Raw genomic sequence first — 26,240 nt, 5'->3', positions numbered from 1 at the left:
TTTTGTATTTTTTCTTTTAATAGTCGAAATGGACTTCCGGATTAGTCATGGTTTCATATTTAGATTATTTACACAAACATACTCTGGTAACTTCACTTTTACCAAGAACACGAAAAGGCTTCAAGGCTGGTTTGCTGAAGCCGTGGGTGTAACGTCTGTGTTCGTGGACTGAAGCAAACAGGACGAAGCTGTGGGCGAAACGTTTTGTTTGTTGGAAAATGATGACTAAACATAAAGATGAAGCAATTCAGCCTTGTTGTGTGAGGTAAGACCTCTTCTTTTCTGTCAAACTGATGTTCTGATGTTGGAGTGTGGATTAAGTTGAATTAATTTCATGAAATAATAATTCGATTTTCTCGATTTTAACAGAAAGTGGGATCAAAAGACTTTACAACTCAATCCAACAGAAGTTTTTAAAATGCCAAACAGAACACATGTTTTTCCTTGGTGGATTAAAGGGTATGAAACAAACAAACAGATGTGCAGTGTTCAAATAGCAGAGCACATGTTGTGCATGCTTTAGGCTTTAAGGAATAAGAACATTTCTGCAGATTACTCTATAGGACAATGCTCTGTGTTTACTGCTTCCTAATCTCTAAACACCAGCTTTGAACGTTTAGACCCAAAATTAACCACAAGGGGGCGACATTTCCTGACTAATGTAACTGATGTCTTTAAGAGTTTATGTGAGGACAGTAAGTGCACTTTTGTTCAGGCACAGAAGTAAAGTAAAGAGGGCCCAATCTGAAACTTGCACTACATTACTTTGACTTCTTTTGATCATATTGGGCCGGTGTGTAGACCTCAAAGTGATGAGGATAAGGCAAAATGACAAAAAAAAATGCAAACAACTTCTTGCAACTACAGAAACAGAAACAACAAAGGACAACAAAACTTGCCGACCTTGGGACCCTTTTTTTTTTTTTTTTTTTTTTAGTAAATTGAGGTCGTTTCTATCTGATTATACGGTGGCTGGGGAGTGCAAACCAAAATTATTTAAAGTTTGAAACACTTTTGCAAAGCTTGAGACAAATTTACATTTTGGAAAACATTTTATATAACAAAAATGACAAAAGCACTTTTATCAAGAAGAGATTTTCATTTTAGAAAACAAATTCACAAGATGTAAAAAAAAACTTTCACGAGCACCGATACAAATTTATAACCTGCAGCATCTTGGCTGAAAAAGGGAATGTTCATATTTCCAGAAGAAGTGACCTGAGAGTGACAGAGTGAGACGTCAGTTTGTGCCAAAATGTTTTTTTTAACAAAAGACAAATTCTAAAACAAAAAAGCTTAATTTTCTTTCAAAGTCCAACGCAAAAGTCCAAACACAGCGAGGGCAAAAACACCAGAGCTTACAGAAACATCCACAATGAGACGCAGAAAAGACCTCGACAAATCAGGACAGGTGTGACTAATTGCACACAGGTGCAGACAAATCAGGGCGTGGCACCCAATCACAGTGCAGGGGAAACACCCAATCACAGTGCAGGGGAAACACCCAATCACTGTGATTGGGTGTTTCCCCTACACTGTGATTGGGTGTTTCCCCTGCACTGTGATTGGGTGTTTCCCCGCCCTGTGATTGGGTGATTCCCTGCACTGTGATTGGGTGATTCCCCACACTGTGATTGGGTGTTTCCCCAATCACAGTGCAGGGAAACACCCAAAGGCAGGAATTGAGAGTAGACAAGAAACACTATAGAGCACCTACAAAATAAAAGAGTTTAGCGGTTTAACACAGATATGGGTAGAATTACAAAATAAAAGAGGGAAGACAAGACGAGACTAAGGAGATTCAGAAACACAAGGAAGGAAAAGACCAAATAAAACAGGATTCATTCTAAATAAAACTAAACAAGAACACATGAAACAACGAGACTGAAAGGCAGCTTTCATTTATCTCTTTTCAGTCCTGTGACGTCTGTGTTTTGTTTTGTCTTTGAAAAGCTCTAAAAGTGGATTCACTTTCACTCCTAAAAATAGCTTGCAGTGTATCTGTGACTATTTTAGACTCTAGAAAGAAGCGGGCCTGTGTTTGGTTTGCCAAGCTGTGATTTGTGAATAGCTCGATGTTGCATGCGTTCGGGTTGCCAGGGGCTGCAGAGTGAGGGGGACATGGCATCGAGAGGGGGTTTAGTCACACATGGCTGTTCTCACTGTTCTTTAAATCCCTGAGCCTGCAACGGGTCACTCACACTCACCAGAGGAGGTGTGCTTACACTACTGTGTGTGTGTGTGTGTGTGTGTGTGTGTGTGTGTGTGTGTGTGTGTGTGTGTCTGTACAGTAAAAGTGTGTTTACATGCACACTTTGTTGCATCCTGTTTAAGAGAAAATGGAGCAGATCCACTGTGACGATACAAACTGTCATCACCATTGCAACAGCTGCCATCTCCACGCTCCGTGTGTGTGTGTGTGTGTGTGTGTGTGTGTGTGTGTGTGTGTGTGTGTGTGTGTCTAATAAAAAGGGGCTCAAAAGTGGTAAACAAGCACAGGTCAGGCATCCAGACAATGCCCTGACGTCAGACGTGCTCCCTCACATTCACACTCCAGTGATTAGGGTTCTCCAAGGGAAGCTGTTGTGTAATGTTTGGGACACAGACGACCAAGAAAAGACAGAAGGGGGGGGGGGGGGGGGGGGGAGAGAGAGAGAGTGTGAGATCCTCATAAGTGGAAGCAGAACTGTGAAGGATCTCATCAACAGAAGAGACGAGGCTGTGTCTGCAGCTGACGACAACACAGAAGTCTAGATTCTAACCTGAAGAAGAGATACCACAGGCCTAACATGATGGAAGTGGTCCTAACCAGACTGCGGGACTTCTCCTGCAAGCCCTCCACCTTCGATGATTGTAAAGCAGCAGGACGGAGCGCATGCAGGGACCCTCGGAGCAGGATGCCAGGAGGGTGCACGGCTGGAGAGGAAGGCAGGAAACTGGACATCGAGAGCGCTCTGGCCTGGCTGCGGAGGGAACTGGTAAGAAAAGATCTTTGATAAGATGAGTTCTGTCTGAAGTGCTTTTCAGTAGCAAGTATGAGGGATACTTATACTTTTTTATATGTCTACTCCTATGTGCCCATTTCCAATTTTTATCTAACAACTTCATTCAGTGATTACTTTGATTTTAAAGACAACATATGAGATTAGATTTTAACAAATGATGAGTTGTTTTTGGCCCTGCAAATCCATACAACTGTTTTTTTTAAGCCAATCAGACCGAATATTGGAAGAGATGCAAGTTTTCCAATCAGAATCAGAATCAGAATCAGAATCAGAATCAGAATCTGGGTTTATTGCCAAGTACATTTACACATGGAATGTGTTACACAGGAATTTGACTTGGTGTATTGGTGCTAAACGATTAACAGGGAAATAAAGCAGAACTAGCAACAACTTCAATAATACAGAATAAAAAGATATTTCAATATATAAAATAGAATTTTAAAATGTAAAATGTTCCAATATTCGGTCTGATTGGCTAAAAATGTAAAATATAAAATATAAAAAATAACTGTGCATAACAATGTAGGAGCTGTGCAGTGGACTATGAGAAAAAAATCTTACCGTGTATGTAACCTACTCACAGAGTGCAACAGTAGCAAAACAATAACAAGTAGATTACAGCAGATAAATTTACAGATTTTAGCTCAATTTAAACCACATAACAAACATTAGTGACCTGATCCAGTGTTATGTTGAAGCACATTTCATTACCTCCCAGATTCGATGTAGTTGCAGCAACAAGTGGATGTTCTCCCTCTTGAGTACATTGTGCCCAGAATACTTTTGGTTTAATGTTCAGAGAAAAACAGTCCGGGTGGCGAGTGGTGGGCGAGTGGTTGGTGCACGTGCCCCATCACCATGTACAGAGGCCTAGACCTTAAGAGCGGGTGGCCCGGGTTGGGGTCCGAACCTGTGGCTCCTTCTCAGCATGTCGTTCCCTACTCTCTCTCTTGTCCCCGGTTTCTGACACTGTCCACGGTCCTCTAGAACAGAGGCATAAAAAATCTAAAAAAAAGACCAGTTCCAGTCCTGCATTACAAAATCTTTATTTTTTTATTTCTTTTATTGGTGATAAGGTAAACAAAATGAAACAAGAATATATAGAGACAGACATGACAACTAACACAAATGACACAAAATAGTAAAACATAAGAAAAAGATTCAAAGCAACAATACAGACAAAATACATTTAAATGAGATGAAAGTCAAGCAATGATTTTTATGTTCAGAATAAATCTTAATTGAGGACTTTACTATCAAGTGTGCCACTTTGATATTGCAGCTGTTTTTTTTTTCTTCCACCACTTCGGCATCCAGCAGTGTGTCACATGTTGTCACCTTGAGAGTCAAGAGCAGACGTGCAAGTTTCAGTGAATTTAATCTCTCAGCCGTAAATAATGAAATAATAAATATATAAAAGGTGTTTTATTGTCTGTTATGCCGGTGGTCTGGAGTCAGTTGTCACTTCCATAAAACCACCTCATGAGTCATTGTGAAAGCTCAAGTTTATTACCTTCTTCGTCTTAAGATGCATGTAGGTCGTTTTGTTATAATGTCACCATCACCGACAGTCAAAGGCGCAGTGTGTGGTTCTGTGAGTGTCTTTATGTGTGTCTTTGTTTGCACCTCTGTGTGGCTCATTCTCACAGCCTAATATATCACTTTTAGTGTGTTCGCCCAGACAGCTCGTCATGGTAACCAGAGTTTCCAGAGCACACACAGAGGGGTGTCTTGAGTTTGAGATGGTCAACAGAGGCCTCCTGGTTGCTTTGATACAGAATCTCTGTGTTTCTGTTTCTGCAAGGAAAGATTACACCTGGGTTGATTAATCTTAAAGGACAAGAAAAAGGCACTTTATATGCCTCAGATGTTTTATCACAAAATGTTTACTAGAAGTGATTGTGACTGGAAGCATCACGTTTGAGGGAAATCATTTAATTATTTATAGTAAAGCTAAATGTCTATTTAGTCCTATCACATTCATTAGAAAACTGAAAAACAAATGAACAGTTTTTCAATCAGGAGAGACTTAGAATCAGAATCGGGGTTTATTGCCAAAGAGCATACAAATAATCTCAATTATATAATTTTACACTATTATGTGATCATCCTGAAAGACACCTCGACTCTTACAAAACCAAATCAAATTCACACTTAACAATGGTAAGACTATTGATGATTTCTTGTCACTTGTGTGCCGATGTAAGGATAAGGACTTACCGACTCAAATCCTTATCCTTAGTGTTTTAAGATGTATCTGGCATCTACAAATAACCTCGCTTATTTAGACATTCTCTTCAAGACAGTTTTCAGGGGGAACAATACAGAAAAGCACACAGGCAGATGCGGATTCCAAAAAAGGGGTGCTGGTATTTGGCACAAGGAGGAGGAGCCCAGCATTCCCACATCTCCAAAATCCCTCTGAGAATAAAAGTTCACGTTTCTTCTCTTGTTTCCTCCAAGTGTCCACAAAGACTTTTTAAAAAACCAGCATCTTTCAGTCGGGAGCCCGGTCTCAGCCTGGTGCTGTAATTAACAGAGAAAAGAAATGCAGATCTTTTTTTGTTGGAGACATTCCTCAATCCTTATAGGACAAACTTGGACTCCACAGTTGCTGGAATTCTGAATATCTTATTTTACAATACTGGCAATTAGACGGACTCTCCTAAAAGAGGAAAAAAGAGAACGGCAGAAGGATGCATTTGCATTTGAAAGAAGGCGACGCTCAAATGAGTCGGCTGTGGTCTCACACTGAGCATGAACAAAAAAAAAGTTTTTTTATGAAAAGGAAGAAGTTTATTCAGTCGGTACAGGTTCTGTTCATATCATAGCCTGCATGTCAGAGTTTCTATCTGTCCATGAATCAATATTTCTAAAATGTAGGACCCTAAAATAATAATAATTGTGGGGTTTTTTTATGTGTAGATGGAGATGCGTTCCCAGGATCAAGCTCTGGTCCGGCAGCTGATGGAGCTTCACTCGGGCATCCAAGAACTCAAGCAGGAGTTGTCGGAGGAGGAGGAGGAGACCGATGAGGAGGAAGAGGAGGGAAGTTATTGGGACTCTGAGAGCGACAGGGGAAGTGGCAGCGTCTACTCCAGCTCAGGGGAGATGGGCGTCTCCATTCACTCCCCGAAGAAGCCTCGACACCTTCATTCAAGAGCTTTATCGAAGAGGGGGTTCAGCAGGAGAAGTTCTGTGCCTTGACATTTTTAACTTTTAGAAGAGAAATACGTTTCGCAGTCTCTACTAATCATTTTGTATATCCTCTTATTAGGCAGTCAACAAAAGACGAGGTGGAGCAATACACGTTATTTGCAATTTCCCACTATAAATTCACTTTCCAGTTTACATTGTTTTACATAAGAAAAATGAGACATGTGAATGTGTGTAGACGAGCAAAGACAAAAGAAAAGCTTGTAAATAGTCTGTTGTGTTCATAGGCTTCTATTGACCTCACTATGTGAAAAAATATTTGAAGGCAATGTGACACAATTTATGTATAAACTGCTTTGAAATGCCAACGTGTGTTTCCATAGTAACATAAAAAATGAGACCTTCGATTTAAGTTAACTCTCAAAACATGTGGACTGATATCTTAGATATCTTAGAAGATAAAAGGGGATAGTTTTGCCCATGGAAAGGATGAGTGGTCATTACTGCCTTTCCTCACGCTCCCCAGTGTCCAAACCTATTGTCACTGAATAACCAGAACAAACAACAGAGTCAAATAACAACAGAAATAATCTCCTATTAAAGTAGTTTAGGCCAAAAGGAATGGTGATCAAAAACTTAAGTCAAGACCTTTGTTTGGTTTTGTTTGCTAACATAAGCTTGCCTGCTTAAGCAGACAAATAACTAGCTAGCTAGCTAACAAAAAAAAATATTTTCATGACTACACATTATTTTTCCAGCTTATTAGAAGCCAGAACAGCTCATTTCAGCTAGCTGGTGAGCTAACATTAACCTGTTTGATAAGCCAGCTTGCTAAATGACTTCAAATCCATGATTCTAAATATCCTCTGAGTTGATTAAAAGTCTATTACGTCGATATGTAGGCTAGCTAATGACAGGCTACAACGCAAGGATGTAGCCTACAGCAGGCTATAACTGACATGAGTAGTGCTAGTGTGAGCAACTTAGAAAATTAAGCCTTTTTTATTTTACGTAACTCTTCGAGAGCAGTATTAATAGGTTCATGTATTTCTGAGCAATTAAGAGAAGAAACTTTTTCAAAAATTTCAAACCATTTCTCTAAGTTAGTTAAGATGAAGTCGATTGTTGTGTTTGTGTGTTGTGTGTCAGGAAAAGAGAGAAAGTGTTCCTCTCTGTGTAAAAGAAATACTTATGGAAATGGTCTTGACACAGTTAAAATGGTCTGCTTAGTTTTCACTGTACAAATGTTTTTATTTTCTGATTTGGGAAACTCTGAAAAAATGACTGACCCTTTAAGCTCATTTTTTGTATGTGTGTCGGCTATAATTGCTTGTTAGCGCACTGACCTTTATGGCTGTGACTGCCAACAGAATGGACTGAATGCAGCAGCCAGACATCATGGATCTCACTGCATCTTTATTGTGCACAAACAATGCTACTCTACTCCTGCTTGTTACTGAGACCATTAAAATATCTCTTTGAGAAAGTTTTATTATTATGTTACCTAAGTGTGTGCAGCAAACCATTAGGTAAATCCATCTGGGAAACAATTTTATATGTGATTTTTCACACTTAAATATAATATAAATCAAGTATCTCCTCTGAAAATAACTCTGTGAGTCATGACTGTCTACAATGGGTGTAACACCCGAGTCCCACTGTCTGTGATGTTTTCAGAGTTTTCAGAGTCCTATCTTCAGTTTGTTTACATCGCCAGGACGGCCAGCTGACTCCTCCCCTCATGTATAAAAGTTGTTTAACTGAGGGACTAGAGAAAAGAAGAATAACATACTGTACTCACTGCTTAACTGTGTTTCTAGATCACGCTCATTTCAGGTAAATTTACATGCAGTGTGAAAATACCAGCATAATAAAGATCGCTAGCATTAGCATGCTAACACAATAATGCAGCGCAAGTTGGTCGCATATAAAGCCTTTAATATGTTGTGATATAAAAATAATTTACAAACTGAATAAGCTAGAGTATTTTGGGAGTTATACATGGATGTTTAACCATACCTAGCTTTTAGCAGTATTACAAACAGGTACTGTAATGGTGATACAGTATGCCAACATAATAAAGACATGAAATCTATGACAGTGCACATTTTTATTTTTTGTCATGTCAACTTGATTTTTTCAATAATTTTTTACATTCATAATGCCGTGTTTCTTGTTCTAGCAAAGAAACAAAACAGATTAGCGCAACTCTGCATAAGTGCAAATTATCTAAAACATTTTTTAAAAGAATAATGCCAGCATCATACAAAAGAAGGCAATTTATGTCAGTTTTTCTCCACACAGAATACATGCAACTACATTTTTTTTTATACCATGACACATGTTATAAGAATGACCCATTATCACAAACAAATGCATACAATCCTCTTTGTTTACAAAGTTGACCTCTCAGCCAGTTCCCACCACAAAAGCATTTTACCACAGGCTCTCTGTCAAAGTCTCCCCAAAGAAGGTAAGTTAAGTTAACGGCTGATCATCCCCTTCTACTTCCACTCCTCCGAAACTCTCTCTCCTCAATCTTTGGATCTCTGTGTTGAGCCCCAGCAACGTCTGAGCCAGCTGGAGGTCCTGAGAGCGCATCTCCAGCTGCATGACAACAATGAAAGGACTGAATCAGCATGTAGTTTACACAGTTAGATGCAGAAACACAAAAGCTTTTGGTACCCTCTTATAACATGTGTCCTCTTTATTAACAATTAGAGACATTTCTCGTTATTGAAAATGTTTCAAACTGCAAAAAGACGACAACAAATCAAAAGTCAAGATATGAAACTCCAGGTTTGCATGGTTGTGTTGTCATCCTCTTCTTTTTTTTTTTTATTTGCATTATTATTGTAACAGTGAAATGGATGTATGAATTACTACCAAATGAATTTATTGGATGATATACACCTGTAAAGGCTGTCAAAATAAATAAAAAGTTGGTCAATAAAAGAAAAAAATGAAAAATCAAGGGTGTAAATCAACCTACCAGTTCAGACCTCAGCCAGGTTATTGCTCCGTCTATCTGCGCCCTCCGCAGCTCCTCGTTGGCTTGGTAACTCCTCCCGATGCTGACCGGTCTGACAGGGTTTCCAGACTCTCGAGGATCTTCTTTTGACTCCCCTGCCGCCCTGAAGGCGTGTATCAGTTTGTTTTTAATGTTCTCCAGAACCATGGTGGACAGAGTATCCTCGCTGTGGCTGTCTCGGTCCATGCTGTGGACGGGGTCTCACTTGTTTTACTCCCTGACAGGCCGGTACACAATTACTCAAAAAAAACTTTTAGCTCCACTTTTCAGATCCTTTCCAAACTGGTCTTCCTCCTTCTTCCTGTACGGGAACCGGACTCCTCAGTAGCAAATGTCTGTGTGCTTCTCTTCAGCAGCTGCAAACTGCCTGCTGTTGAACTGGCTGACTGTTTTTGTCATTGTTACTATGGAGAAAGTGCCCTCCGCCCGCACGCCCCATCTCCTCCACCTCCTCCTTTTTCGGTAACCCCTAATAAGAATGGTTAAAGATCCCGGACAAAGACTATTGTTGCCTCCAAAGGAACTCAAAAGACCCCACCACCACCCCCCCCCCCTCAGTTCCCCTTTTCTTCCCCTCCGTCTTTCTCTCAGTCAATCCCGCCCCCATACAACTCCAGTGTGAGAAATGTGTTGTGAGTGAGCTCTCGTTTGGTGCCAAAATGTAAACCTGTGAGTGTGTGTGTGTGTGTGTGTGTGTGTATCAAAACCCCCGGTGGACTTCTTTCTAAATAAGACCTGCTTGTCAGCTTAGGGGACGGACAGGTTTGGGCGAGGAAGCAGAGGAGACACAGGCTCAGTGTTAGTTGATTCAGTGGCACAATAAAAGGCCATCCTACGGTGAAATATAACCAGGCCCTTTGTGCATGAGTTAAGTCTGTTCCCCCGTGGGGTTAGTGGGACTGAGAGCAGCTTGTCTCCTGACTTCTGTGCAGAGAGGAGACAGGGCTCTAGTGTTTTCTCCTTGCTGACTTTATTGGCCTTTTTTTGGAGGAGACATAACACTCCATCAGTGCTTTCACCCCCCTCAAAGGTAATTCTTCACTTTGAGGAAATGTTTTGCTCTTTTTCAGTGTTTTTTTGTTTTATGGAGAGAAAAACCTTGTGATGTCCAACACCCCATTAAAAAACCCCTCAGCCGAGCTGAGCTCCACACGTTGACCAATAAATGAACAGCTTTGATTTGCAATTCTGTCAAACGGCAATTTGTAAAAAGTCGGAAAGAAAGAGAGAGAGAGAGAGAGAGAGAGTGAGAGAGAGAGAGAAAGTAAGAGAGGGAGAGAGAGAGAGAGAGAAAGTAAGAGAGAGAGAGAGAGAAAGACAGAGAGAGAGAAAGAGGGAGTGAGAGAGAGAAAGTAAGAGAGAGAGAGAGAGAAAGAGAGAGTGAAAGAGAGAAAGTAAGAGAGAGAGAGAAAGTAAGAGAGAGAGAGAGAGAGAAAGAGGGAGAGAGAGAGAGAAAGAGGTAGTGAGAGAGAGAAAGTAAGAGAGGGAGAGAGAGAAAGAGGGAGAGAGAGAGAGAAAGTAAGAGAGAGAGAGAGTAAGAGAGAGAGAGAGAGAGAGAGAGGGAGAGAGAGAGAGAAAGTAAGAGAGAGAGAGAGTAAGAGAGAGAGAGAGAGAGAGAGAGAGGGAGAGAGAAAGAGGGAGAGAGAGAAAGAAAGAGAGAGAGAAAGTCAGAGAGAGAGAGAGAGAGAGAGAGAGAGGGAGAGAGAGAGAGAGAAAGAGGGAGTGAAAGAGAGAAAGTAAGAGAGAGAGAGAGAGAGAGAGAGAGAGAAAGAGAGAAAGAGGGAGTGAAAGAGAGAAAGTAAGAGAGAGAGAGAGAGAGAGAGAGAGAGAGAGAGAGAGAGGGTCGTGGGGTTGTCAGAGCTCATAAGACTTTGAGCTATGACTCCATTTGTGCGGCGGTCTTTGGAGCGTGAGAGGAGGTCGGAGGGATTGGACCGTCGATCTTGAAGGTCAGGGACGCAGGGCGGCACGAGATGGTGATGACAGGGACAAACAAAGACTGAGCCTCAGGTTGGTTGGACACAGTGACGTGTCTAGTGAGGGGATCAATCCCCACCCTGAAGCTCGAGCATCGGACCCTCGCAGACTTTAATCACAACAGGCGTGCAGTGCCTTGGTGGCTTGAGTAATAAACCATCATGACATCATAGCGCCCCCTTAGTGTTATTTAATAAGGAAAACTTTTTCTTGGACACAAATACTTCCATTGAACATGTGGGCCTTTTTCAGAGCTCTAACTCTGACCACGTCTTTTAAAGAATCAAGAGGTTTAAAAGTAAAATCCCTGCAGTATATATGTTGTAACTCTTTACAACTGACATGTCATTTGAGCTGTTTTCATTGATACAGGTAACATGTTTACTTTACCAACTTTGCCGCCCCCTGGTGGTGAGTTCATCCGGTTGCAGTCTGTCACAAGAATAATACAGCAGTGCATTAAAGTCACTTTGAACAGGATTGATGGACAGAAGCAAGTTGGACCGATTGAACTAGAGAAGAATCCAGAAACAAATCCAGAAAGACATTAAGAGAAACTCAGATGAGAAGGAAAACGGACAGACGGGGATATTACTTTTTTTTTAGTCAGCTATTATTGTGAACTTCGAAGAGTTAAGACAGATGTGTGAAAGTAAATTTGCTTCAGATCAAATTTGAGGTACTTCCACTTTGCTTGAACATTTTCCTTTTAAATGATTTTTAATAAGAACTGTCCTCTGTCTTTCCACAAGTGAAAGTGTTGATAGTATATCAGTATTATTTTATCTCCTTACTTTATGCCTAGTATTATTTTACCTCTATTGTAATTTCTTGCTTTATTTAATTAATGTCAATATGTTTGTTTTTTAACTTTTTGTTATTTTTACTAATTATAGCTTACTACTGTTTTTGAGCTGTTGTAACAAAGAAATTTCCCCCAATGGGGGATGAATAAAGTCTATCTTTATCTTTCCTTATCTTTATGTTAAACCTAAACTTTACCACATGTTATGGAGGAAATACTGTGTTAATGCATCGTTGGTAAATGGATTGTACTTAAGGTATAAGGAGCTCTGTGTGATTCTTCTCTGAATGTTTCTAGCTCTGGTGTCGAGGCAGACTATAACAGGGACCCTTGGGAAGTGGGAGTGTGACTGAAGATGAGGAAGAAAGACAGAGACTGACTGTGACTGTAACCGTAGCAACAATACTTTTTCTTCTTCCTCCTCCAGTGAACTGAAATCAGGGAATAAAAAGTTTATAATACTCTCTCTTGTGATGATTTCAGGATTCATCACCATGAGCGACAATAAGTTAAATATTATAATAAGTTATTTTATGTAGGCTAATTAAAGTATGTGTTTATTGTGTTGGTGGCTCAGTGTGATATTTCCTGTTCATTTATGCTGTTTTACTCAGCATCCTTCCCTCTCTCTCTCACATCAGCACCACTCTGCATCCTGCTGAGATGTTTTAACCATTAGGGGTGTGCAGAGAAGGGGGACGACGCCATCTTGTTTGTTTAGTGAGAGGAGGGGTGAAATACCAGTCCCCTCTGTAGCAGCCACACCACAAAACGAGGACTGCATAAAACGGCAAACCGGTGAGTCGTTGTGTTTTAACCGTAATGAAACGTTAAATCATGTCGGTAAAACATGTCAGACTAAACCCGCTGTAACGCTGCAGCTCGTCTGCATCGTTCATCACCTGTTGGGACACAGAGGAGTATCACTGCAGTGTAATCTTCTGTTACCTGCACTGTGGACTAAACGTCAGCTGTTCGCTTATTTACTGTCTTCTCTAATGAATGACTTCCTCTGTTTCTGCATCTGCTGTAATGTTGTTTGCTCACCTGTGTGTGACGTCACTGCGTCCTGATGTTTTGGAGTGGTAACAGCTGTAACAGCTGTAACAGATGATGACAGTGATGCAGTGATGCAGGTCATTTAACGTAACAGCCACCATGACCTGACAGATGTTTATTCACTGCACAGGGCTTTTAATTAATTAGATTTACCCAGAGGTGCCTGAACAAGTGGGTAGAGCCTAGTCTAACCCAACCCTACCCTTCCCTCAAATATATATTTTTTGAAGGGGTTTAAATCTTCAAATTCAAATCTTTATTTATTCTCCAAAGGACACTGAGGTCTTCCTTCATTTCCAATGACACAACAAACACTCAGAATCAGTGGGGGGTCATGGTGTTCATGAGTTACTTTTAATGACAGCTGTCCTGTTCTATCGGAAAGGTATCCTTAAATGACTTCTTTCCCTGATTACCAACTCTATCCACTATCCTATCTCTACAATAAAGGTACAAAAAGTCTGGGGGCGGGGGGGGCGTTGAGGTGGTGGGCCTCCCCCCTGATATAATGGTAGGGGAAACACTGCCTTCATAATGCATTGGTTTTGCAACTTAAGTAATCAATTATTATTTAGAAGTAGGTATACTCTCTGGAGACTGAAACATAAGTGGGTATAATCTGCACTACATTCACTTTGTGTGAATTTGACATTGTCACATTCTTCTTCTTCATGTTTTCCTGATGTTAAGTCAGTTTTGAATCTGATTAATGAATGTGTTTGTCTAAAGCTGAGAGGTTCTTTTATAAACATTGCTGCAGTTCTTCCTTCAATCTTGAACAGTGTGTGTTGTGTTTCTGTATTCCTGTTGTTTTCTTTTTCTCCAGTCTTGACGCCTCCCCCTCCCCCCTTTCCCCCGTGGCGAGACGATGTTTTATGCCCACTTTGTCCTCAGTAAACGTGGGCCGCTGGCCAAAATCTGGCTGGCGGCCCACTGGGACAAGAAGCTGACGAAGGCTCACGTGTTCGAGTGCAACCTGGAGAGCAGCGTGGAGAGCATCATCTCACCCAAGGTAACATCAACAATAACCCCGAACAACATAAGAGGGGAGGGGGATCGCATTTTATTCTTATGAAAATAACACTTGAAACTTTTACTGTGCACAATCATTTTTGCAATGATGCTCTCCTTTAGTTGTGTGTTATTATTCTCTTTCTTTCCATGTATATAAGTTGTACATCAGACTGATTTCATTTCTTAAAAACATCATTCTTGTGGCAGCATGCGCAGAGTTTACAAACGCTCAAATTCTCCTGAATACGCTTCCAGGTGAAAATGGCTTTACGCACTTCTGGCCATCTTCTGCTGGGGGTGGTGAGGATCTACCACAGGAAGGCCAAGTACCTGTTGGCAGACTGTAACGAGGCCTTCATCAAGATCAAGATGGCGTTTCGACCAGGTCAGGGATGACACTGTGCTTCGTAAAACCACCAGCAGTGAACGATTCTCTACTTTCCTCGATTTGTTAATATGACGTGCAGTGTTAATGAGAGATGAATGTTTGCTATATATTTATGGAAATATTACAGAATAGTCAGAAACACTTCCTTTTATAATGATTTAGACATGTTACAGAGTTAAGAAAATATTCAGATTTCATGTTGGCCCTTAAAGAAACATGGATAAAATATGCCAAACTTTCCCACCCGTCTTAAATTTTTTTTTTTTTTTTTGTAATGTTTATGTTCAAATCCCCCAAAAAAACTCTGGTTCATCGCTGAAACTCCAGATTTGTAAATTGCTGTAACTCCTTGTAATCGGGGTGTTTCAGGTGTGGTGGACCTCCCAGAGGAGAACAGAGAAGCAGCCTACAATGCTATCACGCTGCCCGAAGAGTTTCATGATTTTGATCAGCCGCTACCAGACCTGGAGTGAGTCCTCCCTCCGTCTTACATCTTCCTCAGAGAGCGTGGGGGTTAACATAAGCCTGAATTATTTTTGTTCTAGGAAATCTTTACAAATTAAACATCGGCCTTAGTGATGACAGAAAAAGAGAAGAGGTAGCCTATATGTGGGGCCTATATTATGCTGGTATCTTCACACTGCATGTAAATTTACCTGAAATAAGCGTGATCTAGAAACACAGTTAAGCAGTGAGTACAGTATGTTATTCTTCTTTTCTCTAGTCCCTCAATTAAACAACTTTTATACACGAGGGGAGGAGTCAGCTGGCCGTCCTGACGATGTAAACAAACTGAAGATAGGACTCTGAAAACTCTGAAAACATCACAGACAGTGGGACTCGGGTGTTACACCCATTGTAGACAGTCATGACTCACAGAGTTATTTTCAGAGGATAAACTGGATTACTGTGAACAATCACATATAAAGCCTTTAATGTGTGTCTGTGTTTTGTTCAGTGATATCGACGTCGCTCAGCAGTTCAACTTGAACCAGAGCAGAGTGGAGGAGATCACCATGAGAGAGGAGGTGGGCAACCTCAACCTGCTGCAGGACAATGACTTTGGTAGGAAATCTTTCCTCTAAGAATGCACACATAATGTTGAATTCTCATGCTTCACCTCCACATTCATTAACATCAGGTTTTAGCACTCCTTGTACCTTTGTATCGCACTTCACTTCATAATCTGCTCTAAACAAACTGAGTTTTTGTCGTGCAGCTGACTTTGGTATGGACGACCGGGAGATGATGCGAGACGAGAGCGCGTTCGAAGTGGACATCATGGGAGCATCAGCTCCCAACCTGCTGCTGGAGGCCGAGGGTGCAGCTAACCAGATGGCCGACAAGTCCAACCCTCTGGAGTACGACGACCAGTATAAAGACGGCTTCGGAGAACACCCGTTGGAGAGCAATGAGGAAGGCATGCTGGGTAGGATCATGTTGAATGTTGAGACGGGTGCAAAAATGTGAGCATTTTGAAACATTCAAACTGGTAAAGTCTGAACATGTCATGTATTTGAGCGCAGTTTTCCTCTGATGTTAGCATAGCGACTTCTTTAAAGGCTTTATTTGTGATTTTTCACACTTAAATGTAGAAATCAAGTATCTCCTCTGAAAATAACTCTGTGAGTCATGACTGTCTACAATGGGTGTAACACCCGAGTCTCACTGTCTGTGATGTTTTCAGAGTTTTCAGAGTCCTATCTTCAGTTTGTTTACATCGCCCGGACGGCCGGCTGACTCCTCCCCTCACGTATAAAAGTTGTTTAATTGAGGGACTAGAGAAAAGAAGAATAACATACTGTACTCACTGCTTAACTGTGTTTCTAGATCACGCTCATTTCAGGTAAATTTACATGCAGTGTGAAGATACCAGCATAATAAAGATCGCTAGCATTAGCATGCTAACACAACAATGCAGCGCGAGTTGTTTTGGTTTCATGCTGGTGCTCAAGGGCGACATCTGCTGGATCAAAAAATCACATATAAAGCCTTTAATGGATATGACCTCTGAACTATTATTCAAAGCTTCACTGTAGTAGTAGTTTGTGTTTAGTTTGCTGTCATTACATTTTATGTTTCAGCAGGTTTTTATGATTATTCTGCATTTTGTCACAGGAACAATCTGTAATTCTTATTTTTTAATGTGCCTGTATGTTAAACCTTTTCCCATATTCTTTTAAAGCTCTGATTGTAGTCCCTCTCATTTAGGTCAGACTGTAACTTTTTAAAGTGAGTTATCTCAATCCAAAGAACTGAACGGCTGCATCTTTGTGCAGTGGACAAGCTGCTCAGTAACGAGGACGGAGACGGCATCTTTGACGACCCTCCTGCCATCGCAGAGAGCGTGATGATGCCTCAGGACCGCGGAGACGACGACGACGACTTTGACGCTCTCTCAGGTCAGCCTGGACGAATAACCCGTTTAACTCCATGACTTCAAAAGTGTTCCTTTAGTTGTTTTGAGAGATCAGAACAGTTGCCGATGTATAATGAAAACATGGTCTTTGGATGTGTTTTGGCAGCTGGAGCTCCAGATAGTCCAGACTCGGGCCCAACAGAGACCCTACCAGCAATGGCGGACCAGGCAGAACAGACCGCCCTGGTCCACAACGAGGAGGAGACCTTCGCCCTGGAGCCGATTGACATCACAGGTAATGCAGCTGCTTTCAAGACACGGCCTCAATCCTCTGTCAAACTTCAGTCTGACTCTGCCTCACATTATCTAAAGTGTAGTTTATTATCTAGAATTGAGCTTGAACATTAAAAATTGAATAAGGAACCATAACAGCTAGCTGGGGTTGCATAGTGATATAAACATAAGAGACAAACAACATGTTGAAAAAGAAGGATTTGATCATTTTGAAGTCTCTAAGTCAGTAAAACATTTGAGTTTTTATGAGTGATTTCTGAGCTTTCTAATCTCCGTCTCTCTTTTTGCCTGTGCAGTGAAGGAGACCAAAGCGAAGCGTAAGAGGAAGCTGATTGTGGACAGCGTGAAGGAGTTAGACAGTAAAACCATCCGTGCACAGCTGTCCGATTACTCCGACATCGTCACCACGCTGGACCTGGCACCTCCCACCAAGAAGCTGATGATGTGGAAGGAGACCGGAGGAGTGGAGAAGCTTTTCTCCCTCCCTGCTCAGCCGCTCTGGAACGCCAGGCTGCTGAAGGTGACTTAATAATGTCACAGTGATCCTGTGTATCCTCCTGCATGTTCTCTCAGTCTGAATCCCCCTTTTTCTGCCTCCAGATGTTTACAAGGTGTCTGACCCCGCTGGTACCAGACGAGCTGAGGAAGAGGAGGAAAGGTGGAGAGGCCGACAGTCTGGATGAGTTCCTGAAGGATCTGGAGAACCCCGAGGTGCCCAGAGAGGAAACCACTGGGCCTCAGCAGAGAGACATCATGGGTAAGTCATTTTACCAAGACACACAATTACAATTTAATAAATTCTAAGGAAAAAGGTGAGACGATATACACATTTATAAAAAAGGGGGAAAAGTAAAATATAATAATACAAAATAAAAAAAACTTTAATGATGTTGCAACATTATTACTGTCCGTATTGAATAAAAATAACCAAAGGGAGTACATTGCCATAGATGATTTAGTTAATCACAAATATTCTGCCCTAAAACAGTTTCTGCAAAAACGACCAAAATTACAGACATCGCCAACTCTTTACCAGCCGAGCTCAAAATATGTGACAGATCTTTATCCCGAAGAAAATTCATATATAGACCCCAGATATCGTCAAATAATTCATGCTTTCATTTTTTTAATGGGTTTGTTATGAAATGCATTAAACAAAAGAAGAGTGAAGGGTACCAAACTTTAAAAATAATAATTGAAAGCTTAATTTTCCAACCATTTAAAAAAAAGAACACAAAACACAAAAAAAAAAAGTATTTTTAATGAAGTGGCATTGACTGACCTTGAGTGATAGAGTCTTTGATTGAACATGTAAGTATGTCCATATCCCCCCCCCCCCCCCCACCTTCAGATCAGACCATCATGGAGGAAGCCAGCGCTCTGCAGACGTCAGCTGTGGAAGGCAGCAGGACGTCGTTGGACGAGTCAGTCATGCCGCCTCCGTCCCAACGAGGCCTCAAACGTAAAGCCCAAGACACAGAACCCCGCCCTGCCTGTAAGTTCAGAAGTGTCTTTATGTTCTGTATCGGCACCCGTCTGTACAACACTGAGTCTTTTTTTTTGGGGCCATTTTGCCTTTTTAAGATAGGACAGCTGAAGAGAGACAGGAAATGTACAGTAGGGAGGAGAGAGCAGGGGAGGACATGTAGCAAAGGGCAAAGGTCAGCCCCAACTGTGTATAGAAGCCTGGTGGAGAAAAAATACACTGATACACATTCATGCACACACCACTCAGCTGCTGCGTCAAAAAGTTCCAGATGCACAACTTCATATCATTTCATTAACATTGTAGGCAGTTGATGTATTTTCACATTAAAAGCATTTTCTTTCCCTTTGCTCTGAACATTCAACAATAACTCCACTCTGAAGACTACGATGAAGAAATGAAGAAATGTATTTTTCCTAAATAAGCTTTCTTAATTGTAGTGACATTTGATCTAAAAAGAAATCTGCATCATTTAGCATTTTGTATGAAAGGATTCGTTGATTTGTAATTTGTGTGTTTTATACAAAGTTCAACAACATGGAAACCCTTTTTTTTTTTTTTTACCTCTGTGTTGTTTTTCTTGACATGCTCCTCTCTAGATGGGAGCTTTGGACCAGCAGCAGCCTGACGTGTCCCAGCAGCTGGAGACATCCAGTGTTGATCTCCCCCCCGAGGAAACCAACATCAGCCAGCTGATCGAGCTGGACCTGCTCGGGGACAAGGACAGAAAGAAGAACGACGACGACGACTCTGATGAGGAGGTAAGACGCAGATCCATTTACTATCACGGTTAAATGTTTTCCTTTTATATAGTTTTTAATGACTCTATCAGGGTGGACATAAGGTCGTTTTTATCTGTGATTTTTACAGAAGTAGACTTTATTAATGTGTGTAACTGTGTTTTTGTGTGTCAGGAGGAGGAGGTCCAGGGTGGAGACCAGGACCAGGAGGAGAGGAGGTGGAACAAGAGAACCCAGCAGATGCTCCATGGCCTCCAGGTATATAAATAAATAAATATGTGGTTTGGAGAACAAGCAGATGAGAAGCCCTCTAAATTACATTTCTGACTACTAGGAAAAAAACAGTTCACAGTTTACAAAAACAATCTGCTACATGAAAGCTTTCCCTCCTGAAGAACATCTCAAGTTTTTGTTTGTCTTCACATAATCAGTCTTACCGTCCATCTGTGTGTGCTGCAAATGCCAGGAGCTGCTAAACTGTTTTTCATTGTTTTTATAGCAATGACAATAAAGATATATTCTATTCTTACTCTCTCTCTCACTGTGCCACAGAGGGTGATGGCCAAAACCGGCGCCCAGTCGGTCAGCCTGCTGGACCTGTGCAAAAACAACAACAAGAAGCAGGCGGCCGCAAAGTTCTACAGCTTCCTGGTCCTGAAGAAGCAGCAGGCGGTGGAGCTCGTCCAGGAGGAGCCGTACAGCGACATCATCGCGACGCCCGGACCTCGCTTCCACATCATCTAAAAAAAACTCTGCAGCCCAAACAGAGGAAAGAACTATTCCACATCTGTCTGTTACTTAAAAAAAAAAAAGTTCTTTATTTTTTATGAATATGAGCTTGTTGACTTGTTGTTAAGTGTATGATGCAGAGTTTAATCTGCAGTGTTTTGTCATGCAGTGGTGGGTGGAAAGAGGACTAAATTCATTAACCTGCATGATCAGAACCCAATCAATGGAACATTTCCATTTTTTATTAGCGATGCACTGATTGTGATGTTTAAAACAAAACTGTATCCGATAATCAATCCTGATGTTTAAAAGCTTTAGGTGTAAGACTCCAACCAGTACAACATTTTCTTTCATGTTTGACCACGATAACAGATCAGTTTGTCCACGAGGCGATGTCCTCTGCCCAATAAAAAACCTCTTCTCTGAATCAGTAGTTAAGAGTACGAGATGAGAAGTAAACATCAGATACTGACATTGGTTCATGCCACATTAATCGCAGATGTGCCGATGTTTGTCCACAGGGCTGATACCGATGTTAAACCAGTGCATCCCTTCTTTTTGATATTGTGTTTTTAAGGCTCTTATGTTGACATCAAGTGAGGGCCAAGTGTTCTATTTGGAGATGTTTACTCATTGTTTCTAGCGGATGTCGGTCGCTTCAATAAGCACTACTTCTTTGAAGCAGCAGCTGTGTTGCTCTGGTCTAAGAATCAAATCAAAGAGATATTTATTTATAATGACGGTATGTTAAGACTGTGACTATACCTCCAGCCACAATGTTCCTTTAGATACTCGTCCGTCCCACCACTGCAGGCAGAAAACGTTCTCGTGTACAATGACGTTAGGCCAAAAGGAGCATGCACCATGTCCAGTGTCTGCAGTAGTGACATGCACACATAAACTAGCAGTTAGTCATTGTACAACTGTAGTGTAGCACTTTAATCATCAAAAAAAAAAACTCAAGGTGTTGTTTTTGCAAATGCTTTGCTTGCATCATGAGCTGTTTGTGCCTCACAAGAGTAAAATCTGTAGCTGTGTCCTAAATCTAAACGACAAAGTGTAGAAATGGAAACAAAATGCTCATGTACTAACACACTTCATTATCGAACGTGCTGCTGTTAGTTCTATTGGATCATGTGGTCCACGGGGAATTCTTGTATACAATTGCACCATAAAAACAATTATAGGATGAAGACTATTTATAAAAAAAGTATGCACTAATGAATTGGGACACAGCTTATAAAAATCATCTTCAGATTTCAGTATTTAGATTCCGTCACCATCAGTGGTCTGCTGTTCTTGCATGATCTGTCCTGAAGTATTTATTACAGTGAAATTGCACTAGTTGTATTGCCATGTTGCCCCTCTGTTTTTAAATGACTTTAACTCCATGACACTGAATCAGTTCATTCAGCTTTTAAAAAATGTAGAAGAACATGCAGTCTTGTTTTGTGGAGTTAAAGACTGTTCAGTTGTTGTGCTCTAACAGTGTGACGATAAATCAACATGATGCTTGTTTATTAATAATATATATATAACAAGAGAGTCATTGTTTTTTTTTTAATGTAAAGAAAAAAGTTTGAAGGACGTCTGAATGGAAATATTTTGTACAATTGTTGTTCTGACTCTCGTCTCATGATGAAGGAATGTGGCCGGTTGAATTTGGTAGAAATGAATCGAATTACACAGAGAAAAAAATCAAAGTCATTGTGTCCGCACTTCTTCTTCTTCTTCTTCTGTGCTCTTCTGCATCGACTGCTGAATGAAATGTTTAAAAAAAAAAATGTAATCATCATGAAATGTCTTGAGTGCATCTTAAATCCAAACCATGTGCCTGTAAAGCGTCTTTTTTTTATTTTGTACAAGAGTAACTGTTACATGGTATGTTCCTGAACATTTCTCTCCGCTGTCTGTGAGTCCTCGATACTGTTGCACATTTTTAAATAAAAACAAATACCATGAGCAGTATTTTAAAATGGATTTTTGTAAACTACTAAAAACTGATGTGTTCTAAGCACTAATACTGGAAAACTGCAAAACTTCTGAGTGTAATAATTATTTCACCTTTGGCACAATATTTGCACGAGAAAAGAAATGGCTTAAGTCTTTGTGTTCTTGTGTTTTTATGCGTTTGTCACCACAGGAGCAGCCATGTTGTCTCCGCCCGCCGTCCTCTGTTTCTTGTTCCGACTTCTTTTCCTCTTCTCGCCGTCCGCCCCTGCCGCCGCCGCCTTCTTCAGCGGCGGCGTCGGCCCACCTTTCTTCTTCTTCTTCAAGCAGCTCAGAGGGTTGGGGTTGCTCTGCCTCCTCTTCCTCTTCTTCCCCTTCCTCTCTCCGTCCTGCTGGCCGGTGATCCCCTGCTCCTCCTTCAGGCTGCGGATGCTCTTCTGCTGGGCGGGGCTCACCAGCTCGCCCAGCTGCACGGCCTGGACGCGGTCGAGGGACGCCTGCGCCGGCTTGTCCAGCACGATGGTGTTGAGGATGATGTAGAGCAGGGGGACGCCGGGGATCTTCTTCAGGCCGTCAGTCAGTGCGTGGTCCTGCAGAAAACACAGAAACACGACAAGAAGATGAACGCACCTTTAAGCAAATACAGAAATGATTATATTCTACTATAATATAATATTACATTAGTGTTAGAAATAAAACATGTAAAGTGTATTTTGACCTTCAACAAGAAGCCCCTCCTGCCAGTCTTGATGGCAGAAAGCGATTATTCTCCCTGGACTCCTTCTGACCCTTAATCTTTTCTGGCATCACTTATTTTATTATTTTTTATTTAGGAAAAACATTCTTCACACATTAATTAGTAATTAAATATAATAGCTCCTCCCTCAAACTTTCAAACATTGGAGCTCTTTCTCTGCAGAAGGGGGGGGGGTACGATGCTCGCAGTATATTTAACTATTTAACTCTTCCAAAGATTTTTTTACATTTTCAAGTAACATGACATTAATTCCTTCCTTCCTTCTTCCCTTCTTTTCTTACATCCTTCCTTCCATCTCCTTCCTTTTTTTCCTTCCTTCCTCCCTTTCTTCCTTCTTCCCTTCTGTTCTTACATTCTTCCTTCCTTCTACTTCCTTTTTTTCCTCCCTTCTTTTCTTATATCCTTCCTTCCTCCCTTCTTCTCTTATGTCCTTCCTTCCTTCCTTCCTACTTCCCTCACTCCCTTTCTTCCTTCTTTTCTTACATCCTTCCTTCCTTCCTTCTCCTTCCTTTGTTTTCCTTCATTCCTTCTTTCCTACCTCCCTCACTCCCTTTCTTCCTTCTTCCCTTCCTTCCTTCTTCCCTTCCATCCTTCCTTCCATCTCCTTCCTTTTTTCCTCCCTTCTTTTCTTACATCCTTCCTTCCTTCCTCCCTCCCTTCTTTTCTTACATCCTTCCTTCCTTCCTTCCTCTTCCTTTTTTTGTCCCTTCTTTTCTTACATCCTTCCTTCCTTCTCCTTTCTTCCTTCTCCTTCCTTTTTTTCCTTCCTACCTCCCTCACTCCCTTTCTTCCTTCCGCACTTCTTTTCTTACATCCTTCCTTCCTCCCTCCCTTCTTCTCTTACATCCTTCCTTCCTTCCTTCCTCTTCCTTTTTTTGTCCCTTCTTTTCTTACATCCTTCCTTCCTTCTCCTTTCTTCCTTCTCCTTCCTTTTTTTCCTTCCTTCCTTCCTACCTCCCTCCCTCACTTTCTTCCTTCTTCCCTTCTTTTCTTCCATCCTTCCTTCCATCTCCTTCCTATTTTTCCTTCCTACCTCCCTCACTCACTTTCTTCCTTCCGCACTTCTTTTCTTACATCCTTCCTTCCTTCAATTATTTACAAAAGAACACAGGAAGCTTTTACTTTGGAGGGGTAGAGAAGGAAAATAAGAAAAGTAAACAAAGAGGAGGTTAACGGATGAAAGAAAATGACAAAAATGAGGAAATAACCCCCAATGAACTCCAATAAGTCAAATAAAATCAGGTCTTATAGGTTTGACATATTCCGTCTGTTTGGTCCAGAATCTATCCTTCTGGACTTTGAGGGAAAATCAAAAACACATTTTAAGAGTCCTGATGTGATAATCTGTTCAGTATGGTGTCCGAGCTTTATTGGAGCAGCAGAACACAGTTTGTTTTCTTTCCTTTACCACTGATGTATAACTAAAGTAAATGAATTTTATTTTATCTAAAGCTCCTGTGAGGAGAGTTTCTTTATCTGGTTATGAAACAAACTGGCGTTAATCCTGATGCTTCTATATGACCCACAGAAGCAAACAAGACCATCAGTGACTGAAACTTTTATTTAAAGTTATTCTTTAATGCTCGTAAACCGCTGCTGCCTGCCGGGGAAGTGTCAGACAAATCAAGTTAACAGCAGGTCACACATCTTCTACACGACAGAATCACAGTGAGTAATACGTTAATACATAGCAGAATGAGATTTGTTTTTTAAATCAGAAACTGTCACGATCAGCTCAGAGATAATTTGCATCGCTTTGTGGACACGGGTCCCAAAGTCGACGTAAACCGAGATGTCCTCGCAGGAGCTTTAAGTAAACCTACTGATATACTTCTACTGAAGGTGTGAAACATATAATCCATTTTCCTGGTTGTAAAATATTTCAGCAAAGAGTAGGTTTCTGTCATTTCATTCCCCCTCTGTTGTCTTTGCATGTAGGACCTTGTGTATTTACCTGTGTAGCAACAAAGTAGTGGTGTGGGTTTGTCTCCTCCAGCATGGACAGCAGACACTCTGAAGCAGGAACAGGACTCTTTAAATGTGCACATCTCCTCGACTGAAACCTCTGCAGGATGATTCTGGCTCCATAAAGCTCTTTCCCCAGAGTCTCCAGCTCTTTGAGTGCGCAGCTGAGAATCAAACACAAACACTTAGATATAAGAGGGACATTTAAAAAGTTACCTGTAGATATAAATGAAGACAGTGAACCCACTCACCTGGTGGTGCAGAGCTGCACTTCTCCCATCAGGTATTTCGGCATCTGCTCTTTGATTTGAATCTTGTTTTTTAAAGCCGCCTGACAAAACGTCCCGTCGATCAGGATCTGAAAAGGCTGCCTGAAGCTGAAGTTGTATTTGTAGAAACTTATTGTTTTCTTGGCTTGTTTCTGACGCTTGATCTTCATGGTGGCTGATTATCTGTTGATATCCTTCAGAAAAGAAGAATAAACGTCAGTGACGCACGTTCAAATAAAGGAGATTACACTTCCGGTTAGATCAATTGACTCCGATTGTTTACGTCTTGATTTTATCACATATTTCTTCTTTGGCTATTTCAGCATGGAGGTTTTCCAGTGTACACAACACGCTGGTGGTGCTGGCTACTCGTAACTCCGGACGGAAACAAATAATGCAGCAAAGGTTCCGGCTGTCAGTTTATTCATTTTTTGGGTTATAGCAGCATCATTTGCCTTTTAAAGACACAGTTTGACTTCTCACTAACTAGTTCTTATTATGAATTTAACAAACAGTAATTCAATAACATAATTGGATATTATTCTGTCAGTCAAAGGAACTAAATATTGGAATATTCTCCCACTCACAAACATATTCAACCTTCAAAACACCTCAAACAGTGGATAAAAGAAAACCAAGTCTGTGACCACCTTTAACCTTTAACCTCTATTATTGTCTTGTGTCACTTGTGCCTTTGTATTTGTATTTTATTTCTAATTTGTCTTTCTCTGTTACCTGCCGAGGGACAACAGATGGAAACTAACACTTCTGCTATAATCTGACATTTTTACAGCTGTTCATTAATATGCACTGTCCCTAACAAATAAATACATAAATAAAATGATGTTTAAAATACAAAACACACGTCTCTCTTTTTTCCTACGTTTTAAAAGTATAAATGTAAAACCATTTCATACCCTCAAATATTTTATTATTTTTAATTTGGGTTGTTTCTGGGTTTTAAAAACATACAAAAAATGTTTATACAAACTCTTTTAGAGGATGAACCAAACATACAACAGCAAAATACACAGGAACAAGTTAATTCAAACATAAATCAAGACTCGGGGGGATTATATATATGAAAATAAATAAATAAAAATCAAACTTTTCCAAAAGTATACATCAGGCAAATGTAAGCAGACAACAATCTGGAGCAAGGACAAAAACATTCAACAAGGGCCAGAAATCAAAACAACATTTTCTAGTATTTTTTTCGGGGGGAAGGGGAGGACGAGATCTGACAGAAGTATAAA

At 40.8% G+C, this 26,240-nt stretch overlaps 4 protein-coding genes across 4 annotated transcripts; 2 read left to right on the top strand and 2 right to left on the bottom strand.

Annotated features, from left to right (window-relative positions):
- The first annotated feature begins 2,645 nt into the window (after positions 1-2,645).
- On the top strand, positions 2,646-8,256 carry LOC136177152 (uncharacterized protein C20orf202-like). Its single transcript, XM_065948469.1, has 2 exons — positions 2,646-2,978; positions 5,931-8,256. Exons 1-2 carry the CDS (start codon positions 2,790-2,792, stop codon positions 6,210-6,212), a joined length of 471 nt encoding a protein of 156 aa, XP_065804541.1. The 5' UTR covers positions 2,646-2,789; the 3' UTR covers positions 6,213-8,256.
- Positions 8,257-9,600, bottom strand: si:ch211-153f2.3 (alanine and arginine-rich domain-containing protein). Its single transcript, XM_065948470.1, has 2 exons — positions 9,154-9,600; positions 8,257-8,768 (listed from the first exon to the last, which is right to left on the bottom strand). Exons 1-2 carry the CDS (start codon positions 9,376-9,378, stop codon positions 8,640-8,642), a joined length of 354 nt encoding a protein of 117 aa, XP_065804542.1. The 5' UTR covers positions 9,379-9,600; the 3' UTR covers positions 8,257-8,639.
- Positions 9,601-12,612: 3,012 nt separating this feature from the next.
- LOC110002449 (double-strand-break repair protein rad21 homolog A-like) lies at positions 12,613-22,005 on the top strand. Its single transcript, XM_065948314.1, has 14 exons — positions 12,613-12,772; positions 13,860-14,045; positions 14,303-14,432; positions 14,805-14,904; positions 15,394-15,500; positions 15,655-15,864; positions 16,715-16,837; positions 16,961-17,089; positions 17,385-17,608; positions 17,689-17,845; positions 18,440-18,597; positions 19,174-19,335; positions 19,489-19,572; positions 19,867-22,005. The coding sequence occupies exons 2-14, from the start codon at positions 13,902-13,904 to the stop codon at positions 20,056-20,058; spliced, it is 1,920 nt and encodes a 639-aa protein (XP_065804386.1). The 5' UTR covers positions 12,613-12,772; positions 13,860-13,901; the 3' UTR covers positions 20,059-22,005.
- Positions 21,875-25,362, bottom strand: utp23 (UTP23 small subunit processome component). The gene is made up of 3 exons (XM_020658052.3): positions 24,967-25,362; positions 24,705-24,879; positions 21,875-22,583 (listed from the first exon to the last, which is right to left on the bottom strand). Exons 1-3 carry the CDS (start codon positions 25,152-25,154, stop codon positions 22,167-22,169), a joined length of 780 nt encoding a protein of 259 aa, XP_020513708.2. The 5' UTR covers positions 25,155-25,362; the 3' UTR covers positions 21,875-22,166.
- Positions 25,363-26,240: the final 878 nt, after the last annotated feature.

Source organism: Labrus bergylta, chromosome 19, assembly GCF_963930695.1.
Source record: "Labrus bergylta chromosome 19, fLabBer1.1, whole genome shotgun sequence".
NCBI lineage: Eukaryota > Metazoa > Chordata > Actinopteri > Labriformes > Labridae > Labrus > Labrus bergylta.
Note: the sequence above shows the minus strand (reverse complement) of the source record. Positions and strands in the feature narration are given on the sequence as shown.

Bases quoted from the DNA above. Each gene is read 5' to 3' on its own strand.
- utp23 (XM_020658052.3), bottom strand. From the start codon at position 25,154: ATGAAGATCAAGCGTCAGAAACAAGCCAAGAAAACAATAAGTTTCTAC. The intron at 24,880-24,966 runs GTGAGTGGGTTC...TTTGATTCTCAG, and splicing joins GTGCAGCTCTGCACCACCAG to CTGCGCACTCAAAGAGCTGG. The intron at 22,584-24,704 runs GTAAATACACAA...TGTTTTCTGCAG, and splicing joins ACTACTTTGTTGCTACACAG to GACCACGCACTGACTGACGG.
- LOC110002449 (XM_065948314.1), top strand. From the start codon at position 13,902: ATGTTTTATGCCCACTTTGTCCTCAGTAAACGTGGGCCGCTGGCCAAA. The intron at 14,046-14,302 runs GTAACATCAACA...ATACGCTTCCAG, and splicing joins AGAGCATCATCTCACCCAAG to GTGAAAATGGCTTTACGCAC. The intron at 15,501-15,654 runs GTAGGAAATCTT...TTTGTCGTGCAG, and splicing joins GCTGCAGGACAATGACTTTG to CTGACTTTGGTATGGACGAC.
- si:ch211-153f2.3 (XM_065948470.1), bottom strand. From the start codon at position 9,378: ATGGACCGAGACAGCCACAGCGAGGATACTCTGTCCACCATGGTTCTG. The intron at 8,769-9,153 runs GTAGGTTGATTT...GTTGTCATGCAG, and splicing joins CCTGGCTGAGGTCTGAACTG to CTGGAGATGCGCTCTCAGGA.
- LOC136177152 (XM_065948469.1), top strand. From the start codon at position 2,790: ATGATGGAAGTGGTCCTAACCAGACTGCGGGACTTCTCCTGCAAGCCC. The intron at 2,979-5,930 runs GTAAGAAAAGAT...TTTTATGTGTAG, and splicing joins CCTGGCTGCGGAGGGAACTG to ATGGAGATGCGTTCCCAGGA.